This window comes from Heptranchias perlo, chromosome 13 (assembly GCF_035084215.1).
Source record: "Heptranchias perlo isolate sHepPer1 chromosome 13, sHepPer1.hap1, whole genome shotgun sequence".
Taxonomy (NCBI): domain Eukaryota; kingdom Metazoa; phylum Chordata; class Chondrichthyes; order Hexanchiformes; family Hexanchidae; genus Heptranchias; species Heptranchias perlo.
The window spans coordinates 318856-329508 of NC_090337.1; the positions used below are offsets into that span (position 1 = coordinate 318856).

Below are 10653 nucleotides of genomic sequence, written 5' to 3' on the forward strand. Positions count from 1 at the left end.
CATAAGGTCAGAAATGGGGATGTTCGCTGATGACTGCACAGTGTTCAGTTCCATTCGCAACCCCTCAGATAATGAAGCAGTCCGAGCCTGCATGCAGCAAGACCTGGACAACATCCAGGCTTGGGCTGATAAGTGGCAAGTAACATTCGCGCCAGATAAGTGCCAGGCAATGACCATCTCCAACAAGAGAGAGTCTAACCACCTCCCCTTGACATTCAACGGCATTACCATCGCCGAATCCCCCACCATCAACATCCTGGGGGTCACCATTGACCAGAAACTTAACTGGACCAGCCATATAAATACTGTGGCTACAAGAGCAGGTCAGAGGCTGGGTATTCTGCGGCGAGTGACTCACCTCCTGACTCCCCAAAGCCTTTCCACCATCTACAAGGCACAAGTCAGGAGTGTGATGGAATACTCTCCACTTGCCTGGATGAGTGCAGCTCCAACAACACTCAAGAAGCTCGACACCATCCAAGATAAAGCAGCCCGCTTGATTGGCACCCCATCCACCACCCTAAACATTCACTCCCTTCACCACCGGCGCACTGTGGCTGCAGTGTGCACCATCCACAGGATGCACTGCAGCAACTCGCCAAGGCTTCTTCGACAGCACCTCCCAAACTTGCGACCTCTACCACCTAGAAGGACAAGGGCAGCAGGCGCATGGGCACACCACCTGCACGTTCCCCTCCAAGTCACACACCATCCCGACTTGGAAATATATCGCCGTTCCTTCATTGTCGCTGGGTCAAAATCCTGGAACTCCCTTCCTAACAGCACTGTGGGAGAACCGTCACCACACGGACTGCAGCGGTTCAAGAAGGCGGCTCACCACCACCTTCTCGAGGGCAATTAGGGATGGGCAATAAATGCCGGCCTCGCCAGCAACGCCCACATCCCGTGAACGAATAAAAAAAAAAAGGTCTCCTTCCTTGCTGCAACCTTTCTATGATTCTATGATATAGGTCTTTAAGATAATGAAAGGGTTTGATAGGATAGATGTAGAGAAAACAATTCCACTTGTTGGTGAGTCCAAAACAAGAGCTCAACAATTCTATATGAGATAATGACTAATAAATCTAATAGGGAATTCAGGAGAAACTTCTTTCCCCAGAGAGTGGTGAGAATGTGGAACTCACTACCACAAGGAGTAGTTGAGGCGAATAGTGTAGATACATTTAAAGGGAAGCTGGATAAACACACAAAGGAGAAAGGAATAGAAATATATCCTGATAGGCTGAGATGAAATAGGGAGGGAGAAGCCTTGTGTGGAGCATAAACGCCGGCATAGACCAGTTGGGCCGAATGGCCAGTTCCTGCACTGTGGACTCGATGTAACTCAATGTAACGCCAGTTCCCTGCCCTCTCCTATTTCCTTTTATATTCTTCCTTTTCAAATACTTATCCAATTCCTTTTTAAATGATGTTACAGTCTTTGCCATAATAACTTCTTCTGGTAACACATTCCATATTTTAATAACCCTCTCCAAAAATAATTGCTTTGAACTTTCTCCTTCATTCCTGCCGTAGTAATCCTGAGTCTATACATCTCATTACAGATAGAACCATAGAAAAGATACAGCACAGAAGGGGGCCATTCGGCCCATCGTGTCCGCGCCAGCTCGAAGAACAACCAGGTGCCCATTCTAATCCCACCTTCCAGCACCCGGTCCGTAGCCCTGCAGCTTACAGCACTTTAGGTGCAGGTCCAGGTACTTTTTAAAAGAGTTGAGGGCCCCTGCCTCTACCACCAATTCGGGCAGCGAATTCCATACACCCACCACCCAATACGGAGATGAAATATTCATTAAAACCCTACCCACATCTTCTGCTTCCACACACAAGTTACCCTCATCATCCCTGATAGGTCCCACCTTTTCCTGAGCTGTCCTCTTGTTTTTAATGTACTGATAAAACATCTTTGGGTTTTCTTTAATCTTACTAGCCAATATTTTTTATGCCCTCTCTTTGCTCTCCTTATTTCCTTTTTTACATCATCCCTGTACTTTCTATACTCCTCTAGGCTTTCTGCAGTATTTAGTTTTCTGTGACAGTCATAAGCTGTCTTTTTCTGCTTTATCTTGCCCCGTATACTTCTAGACAACCAGGGGGCTCTAAATTTGCCAGTGCCACCCTTTTTCTTTGAGGGGACGTGTCTGCATTGTACCCGTAGAATTTCACTTTTTAGTGCCTCCCACTGGCTTGCCACTGATTACTCCTCAAGTCGTTGTGTCCAGTCCACTTCTGCCAAATCACCTCTTAGTTCTGTAAAATTTGCCTTCCCCCAATTTAAAACGTTTACTCCTGATTTAACTCTGTCCTTTTCCATAATAATGCTAAAACTAACTGAATTGTGGTCACTATCCCCAATATGGTCACCCACGGTCACTTCACCCACCTGCCCATCTTCATTTCCCAGGACTAAATCTAGAATTGCATCCCCTCTTGTTGGGCTTGTCACGTACTGGCTAAAAAAGTTCTCCTGGACACCGATCAAGAATTTTGCACCCTCTGTGCCCCTCACACTGTTTCAATCCCAGTTGATGTTAGGATAGTTGAAGTCCCCTACTATTACTGCCCTCTTATTTTTGCACTCAGAAATTTGCCGACATATTTGTTCTTCTATCTCCCTTTTGCTATTCGGGGGTCTATAGTTCACTCCTAGTAGCATGACTGCCCCTTTTTTATTTCTTAGCTCCACCCATATGGCCTCAATTGATGATCCATTTAGCAGATCATCTCTTCTCACAACTGGAATTGATTCTTTAACCAATAATGCTAACCCCCCCCCTCCTTTTTTATCACCCACTCAATCCTGCCTGAAAACTCTATATCCAGGGATATTGAGCTGCCAATTGTCCCCCTCTTTAAGCCAAGATTCCGTTATAGCAATGATATCGTGCTGCCATGTGTCTATCTGTGCCCTTAGCTCATCTGCTTTGTTTGTAATACTCTTTGCATTGAGGTATATCCCCTTTAACCCCGTCAAATCCCTGTGCTGAACACTATTTAACCTTTGCTTCTTTTGCCTTTCTGAGTCGCTAACTATGTCACTAACTGCTTTTCTGCTTCCCGTTTCCTGGTCTGAATTTGTCCTTTCTGTACCTGCCCTTTGGTTCCCATCCCCCTGCCAGACTAATTTAAACCCTCCCCAACAGAACGAGCAAATGTCCCCACGAGGATATTGGTCCCAGTTCTGCTTGGGTGTAACCCGTCCAGCTTGTACAGGTCCCGCCTTTCCCTTGGGTACGGTAGCATAGTGGTTATGTTACTGGGCTAGTAATCCAGAGGCCTGGACTAAAATCCGGAGTCATGAGTTCAAATCCCGCCACGGCAGCTGGCGAATTTAAATTCAATTAATTAATTAAATTCAATTAATTAAATAAAAAAATCTGGAATTAAAATACTAGTATCAGCAATGATGGCCATGAAACTACCGGATTGTCGTAAAAACCCATCTGGTTCACTAATGTCCTTTAGGGAAGGAAGCCTGCCGCCCTTACCCGGTCTGGCCTATATGTGACTCCAGACCCACAGCAATGTGGTTGATTCTTAATTGCCCTCTGAAATGGCCTCGCAAGCCACTCAGTTGTAAAATCTCGCTACAAAAAGTCATAATAAGAATAAAACCGGACGGACCACCCGGCATCGGACCACTAAGCACCGGACACGACAACGGCAAAACACCAAGCCCAGTCGACCCTGCAAGGTCCTCCTTACTAACATCTGGGGACTTGTGCCAAAATTGGGAGAGCTGTCCCACAGACTAGTCAAGCAACAGCCTGACATAGCCATACTCACAGAATCATATCTCTCAGCCAACGTCCCAGACTCTTCCATCACCATCCCTGGGTATGTCCTGTCCCACCGGCAGGACAGACCCACCAGAGGTGGCGGTACAGTGATATACAGTCAGGAGGGAGTGGCCCTGGGAGTCCTCAACATTGATTCTGGATCTCATGGCATCAGGTCAAACATGGGCAAGGAAACCTCCTGCTGATTACCACCTACCGTCCTCCCTCAGCTGATGAATCAGTCCTCCTCCATGTTGAACACCATTTGGAGGAAGCACTGAGGGTAGCAAGGGCACAAAATGTACTCTGGGTGGGGGACTTCAATGTCCATCACCAAGAGTGGCTCGGTAGCACCACTACTGACCGAGCTGGCCGAGTCCTGAAGGACATAGCTGCTAGACTGGGCCTGCGGCAGGTGGTGAGCGAACCAACACGAGGGAAAAACTTACTTGACCTCGTCCTCACCAATCTACCTGTCGCAAATGCATCTGTCCATGACAGTATTGGTAGGAGTGACCACCGCACAATCCTCGTGGAGATGAAATCCGGTCTTCGCACTGAGGACAACATCCAACGTGTTGTGTGGCACTACCACCGTGCTAAATGGGATAGATTCAGAACAGATCTAGCAGCTCAAAACTGGTCATCCATGAGGCGCTGTGGGCCATCAGCAGCAGCAGAATTGTATTCCAGCACAATCTGTAACCTCATGGCCCGGCATATTCCTCACTCTACCATTACCAACAAGCCAGGGGATCAACCCTGGTTCAATGAGGAGTGTAGAAGAGCATGCCAGGAGCAGCACCAGGCGTACCTAAAAATGAGGTGCCAACCTGGTGAAGCTACAACTCAGGACTACATGCATGCTAAACAGCGGAAGCAACATGCTATCGACAGAGCTAAGCGATTCCACAACCAACGGATCAGATCAAAGCTCTGCAGTCCTGCCACATCCAGTCGTGAATGGTGGTGGACAATTAAACAACTAACGGGAGGAGGAGGCTCTGCAAACATCCCCATTCTCAATGATGGCGGAGTCCAGCACGTGAGTGCAAAAGACAAGGCTGAAGCGTTTGCAACCATCTTCAGCCAGAAGTGCCGAGTGGATAATCCATCTCAGCCTCCTCCCGATATCCCCACCATCACGGAAGCCAGTCTTCGGCCAATTCGATTCACTCCACGTGATATCAAGAAACGGCTGAGTGCACTGGATACAGCAAAGGCTATGGGCCCCGACAACATCCCAGCTGTAGTGCTGAAGACTTGTGCTCCAGAACTAGCTGCGCCTCTAGCCAAGCTGTTCCAGTACAGCTACAACACTGGCATCCACCCGACAATGTGAAAAATTGCCCAGGTATGTCCTGTCCACAAAAAGCAGGACAAATCCAATCCGGCCAATTACCGCCCCATCAGTCTACTCTCAATCATCAGCAAAGTGATGGAAGGTGTCGTCGACAGTGCTATCAAGCGGCATTTACTCACCAATAACCTGCTCACCGATGCTCAGTTTGGGTTCCGCCAGGACCACTCGGCTCCAGACCTCATTACAGCCTTGGTCCAAACATGGACAAAAGAGCTGAATTCCAGAGGTGAGGTGAGAGTGACTGCCCTTGACATCAAGGCAGCATTTGACCGAGTGTGGCACCAAGGAGCCCTCGTAAAATTGAAGTCAATGGGAATCAGGGGGAAAACTCTCCAGTGGCTGGAGTCATACCTAGCACAAAGGAAGAGGGTAGTGGTTGTTGGAGGCCAATCATCTCAGCCCCAGGGCATTGCTGCAGGAGTTCCTCAGGGCAGTGTCCTAGGCCCAACCATCTTCAGCTGCCTCATCAATGACCTTCCCTCCATCATAAGGTCAGAAATGGGGATGTTCGCTGATGACTGCACAGTGTTCAGTTCCATTCGCAACCCCTCAGATAATGAAGCAGTCCGAGCCTGCATGCAGCAAGACCTGGACAACATCCAGGCTTGGGCTGATAAGTGGCAAGTAACATTCACGCCAGATAAGTGCCAGGCAATGACCATCTCCAACAAGAGAGAGTCTAACCACCTCCCCTTGACATTCAACGGCATTACCATCGCCGAATCCCCCACCATCAACATCCTGGGGGTCACCATTGACCAGAAACTTAACTGGACCAGCCATATAAATACTGTGGCTACAAGAGCAGGTCAGAGGCTGGGTATTCTGCGGCGAGTGACTCACCTCCTGACTCCCCAAAGCCTTTCCACCATCTACAAGGCACAAGTCAGGAGTGTGATGGAATACTCTCCACTTGCCTGGATGAGTGCAGCTCCAACAACACTCAAGAAGCTCGACACCATCCAAGATAAAGCAGCCCGCTTGATTGGCACCCCATCCACCACCCTAAACATTCACTCCCTTCACCACCGGCGCACTGTGGCTGCAGTGTGCACCATCCACAGGATGCACTGCAGCAACTCGCCAAGGCTTCTTCGACAGCACCTCCCAAACTTGCGACCTCTACCACCTAGAAGGACAAGGGCAGCAGGCGCATGGGAACAACACCACCTGCACGTTCCCCTCCAAGTCACACACCATCCCGACTTGGAAATATATCGCCATTCCTTCATTGTCGCTGGGTCAAAATCCTGGAACTCCCTTCCTAACAGCACTGTGGGAGAACCTTCACCACACGGACTGCTGCGGTTCAAGAAGGCGGCTCACCACCACCTTCTCAAGGGTAATTAGGGATGGGCAATAAATGCCGGCCTTGCCAGCGACGCCCACATCCCGTGAACGAATAAAAAAAAAGAATCGGTCCCAATGCCTCAGGAATTTAAACCCCTCCCTCCCACACCATCTGTCAAGCCACGCATTCATCTGGTCTATTCTCCTATTTCTGCTCTCACTAGCACGTGGCACTGGGAGTAATCCTGAGATTACTACCTTCGAGGTCCTGCTTTTTAATTTATTTCCTGTATTCTGCTTGCAGGACCTCATCCCTTTTTTTACCGATGTTGTTGGTACCGATATGGACCACGACCTCTGGCTGTTCGCCCTCCCCCTTCAGCATGTCCGGCAGCCGTTCCATGACATCCTTGACCCTAGCACCAGGGAGGCAACGTACCATCCTGGAGTCACGTCTGCGGACGCAGATACGCCTATCTGTTCCCCTTACAATGGAATCCCCTATCACTATTGCTCTGCCATTCTTTTTCCTCCCCTCCTGTGCAGCTGGGTCACTCGTGGTGCCACGGTCTTGGCTCTTGCTGCTTTCCCCTGATAAGCCATCTCCCCCAACAGTATCCAAAGCGGTATATCTGTTTGAGAGGGAGATGGCCCCAGAGGTCTCCTGCTCTACCTGCCTAGTCCTTTTACTCTGCCTGGCAGTCACCCATTTTCTTTCTGCCTGCGTATTCTTTACCTGCGGTGTGACCACCTCACTGAACGTGCTATCCACGATAGTCTCAGCATCGCGGATGCTCCACAGTGAGTCCACCCGCAGCTCCAGCTCCGAAAGACAGTTAGCCAGAAGCTGCAGCTGGACACACTTCCTGCACACATGGTCGCCAGGGACACCGGTAGTGTCCATGACTTCCCACATAGTGCAGGAGGAGCATATCACGGGTGTGAGCTGTGCTGCCATGACTTGCCTTAGATTAAGATTTGCCAACCTATGGAAACAATCTTTCACAGTTTGCACTCTTAAGAACTTTCATAATTTTGAAAACCTCCTTTAGATCTCCTTATGTCCAACCTCCAGTGAGCAGCCCAATATAGAATCATAGAACCGTTCAGCACAGAAGGAGGCTATTCTGCCCTTCATGTCTGTGCTGGCTCTTTGAAAGTTAGTCCCACTCCCCTGCTCTTTCCCCATTACTATAACATTTCATTCCCAATATCCCTGGAGTGAACCTTCACCTCCCCCTTTCCACGGCCCTAATATCATTCGATAAGGGGGAGCCCAGAACTGCACACAATATCCAACTTTGGATAACCAATGCCTCGTACAAATTTAACATTACTCCCTTGCTTTTTATATTCAATGCCTCTGAATGTAAAAGCCAATTGCTCATCTCCCCCTTTATGGCTGTTCCTACCTTTATAGAATCATAGAATCATAGAAGTTACAACATGGAAACAGGCCCTTCGGCCCAACATGTCCATGTCGCCCAGTTTATACCACTAAGCTAGTCCCAATTGCCTGCACTTGGCCCATATCCCTCGATACCCATCTTCCCCATGTAACTGTCCAAATGCTTTTTAAAAGACAAAATTGTACCCGCCTCTACTACTGCCTCTGGCAGCTCGTTCCAGACACTCACCACCCTTTGAGTGAAAAAATTGCCCCTCTGGATCCTTTTGTATCTCTCCCCTCTCACCTTAAATCTGTGCCCCCTCGTTATAGACTCCCCTACCTTTGGGAAAAGATTTTGACTATCGACCTTATCTATGCCCCTCATTATTTTATAGACTTCTATAAGATCACCCCTTAACCTCCTACTCTCCAGGGAATAAAGTCCCAGTCTGTCTAACCTCTCCCTGTAAGTCAAACCATCAAGTCCCGGTAGCATCCTAGTAAATCTTTTCTGCACTCTTTCTAGTTTAATAATATCCTTTCTATAATAGGGTGACCAGAACTGTACACAGTACTCCAAGTGTGGCCTCACCAATGCCCTGTACAACTTCAACAAGACATCCCAACTCCTGCATTCAATGTTCTGACCAATGAAACCAAGCATGCTGAATGCCTTCTTCACCACCCTATCCACCTGTGACTCCACTTTCAAGGAGCTATGAATCTGTACTCCTAGATCTCTTTGTTCTATAACTCTCCCCAACGCCCTACCATTAACGGAGTAGGTCCTGGCCCGATTCGATCTACCAAAATGCATCACCTCACATTTATCTAAATTAAACTCCATCTGCCATTCATCGGCCCACTGGCCCAATTTATCAAGATCCCGTTGCAATCCTAGATAACCTTCTTCACTGTCCACAATGCCACCAATTTTGGTGTCATCTGCAAACTTACTAACCATGCCTCCTAAATTCTCATCCAAATCATTAATATAAATAACAAATAACAGCGGACCCAGCACCGATCCCTGAGGCACACCGCTGGACACAGGCATCCAGTTTGAAAAACAACCCTCGACAACCACCCTCTGTCTTCTGTAGCCTGGGATCTTTCTGTTCCCCCATAAAGGGTTTTACTGTTTAGAATATACCCTCCCTTTCACTGTTCTTTTCCCCCAAAATCTCCTACTTCCCATCTCCCTGCCTCACGCTGTCTGTAGCCTCCGGTTCCCATTCTCTGCTACAAGGACTGTACCTCTTTCAGTTTACTATCATCTAGGGACAGGATCTCCAACTGGTCCAGCTCGCAGATTTGCTTCGGGAAGAACCTGAGCTGATTTTGACTGAGATCCAAGAGGCGAATTGCTGTTAACCCGGAGAAGCAGCATGTTAGGGTCTTTAAATGTGTGTTTTTCAGATAGAGGAGCTGTAAGGTGTCACCGAGTTTGCACACCGCAGGCGGAACGGCGCACAGTTCGTTATCGGAGAGAGCAAGTTCGGCCAGACCAGCTGGGAGTGAGCAGAAGAGATTGAGGTCCAGTCTGTTTCTGCTAATATCCAACACACACAGATTGATGCAGCCACTGAGGGTCTGTGGAATGGCCGTGAGGTTGTTCCCGGCCAGATATAAATGCTTTAGGTTTTGTAAAGAGCTGATATCATCAGGGAGACAATTCAGTAAATTCTGCCTCAGATCTAAAACCTCCAAACGGCGCAGTTGGCAAAAGCCAGGCGGTAAAATCTGCAAGTTGTTGGTTTGCAGGTAAAGTTGCTGCAGTTGGGTGAGGCTGCTGATCTGCCAGGGGAGGGAGGCCAGGCCATTCCCGGACAACCCCAGGAGCTGCAGGTGCTGCAGTTTCTTGCAGATCTCGGCTGGTAATTGGAGTAAGTTCATGTTATAAAGGCGGAGTTGGCGGAGGCTCCGCAGTCGGCACAAAGTGTGTGTGAGGAGGCTGCAAATGATGGGATTTTCACTCAAATCCAAACTCTGCAGCTGTTCCAAGTCCCCGAGCTCCGGGCAGATGTTGAGCAGGTTGTTGTTGTTCAGATAGAGGACCCGCAGTTTCTTCAGGGACCCGATCTCCGGAGGGAGCGCCTCGATTTTATTTCTCTCCAAGTGCAGCTCCTCCAGGTGCCGCAGTTCGAAGACTGCGGGCGGAATTTCCCGCAGATCCGCCTCTCCCAGATCTTTAAACAGGACTCGGCCCCGCAGCAGCTGCGGAACATCTGGACCGGACTCGGGACCGGCCCGAGAGGCGGAAACCGGCACCAAACCGACAGGAAACATCCTCGACCGGGAGCGGATCGACCCTCACTTCCTGAGGCCTGGAAACCGGGAAAACACACCGTGAAACCGGGAAAACACACCGTGAAACCGGGAAAACACACCGGGAACACCGGGAAAACACACCGGGAAACCGGGAAAACACACCGGGAAACCGGGAAAACACACCGGGAAACCGGGAAAACACACCGGGAAAACACACCGGGAAAACACACCGTGAAACCGGGAAAACACACCGGGAAACCGGGAAAACACACCGGGAAACCGGGAAACGGGCCGGGGAGCGGCCCCCGGGTGTTGTCGGGCGGGGGGGTCACCCTGGAGACCGGAGACGCGGCAGAAATAAACACGGGAGCGGGAATCGGTGAGAATATTTCCCAGTAAAGGGAATGTTTAAATACCCGCCCCCCCCCGCTGTTTAAATACCCGCCCCCCCCCGCTGTTTAAATACCCGCCCCCCCCCCGCTGTTTAAATACCCGCCCCCCCCGCTGTTTAAATACCCGCCCCCCCCGCTGTTTAAATA

At 49.4% G+C, this 10653-nt stretch overlaps 1 protein-coding gene across 1 annotated transcript in view; it reads right to left on the bottom strand.

The window, feature by feature from the left end:
• LOC137331711 (leucine-rich repeat and IQ domain-containing protein 4-like) overlaps window positions 1-10132 on the bottom strand; it is a 73039-nt gene extending 62907 nt beyond the window's left edge. Inside the window, exon 1 of the mRNA XM_067995699.1 lies at window positions 9101-10132. Within this exon, the coding sequence (XP_067851800.1) occupies window positions 9101-10132 (1032 nt within the window). The remainder of the gene's footprint in view (window positions 1-9100) is intronic.
• Between the last annotated feature and the right edge of the window lie 521 nt (window positions 10133-10653).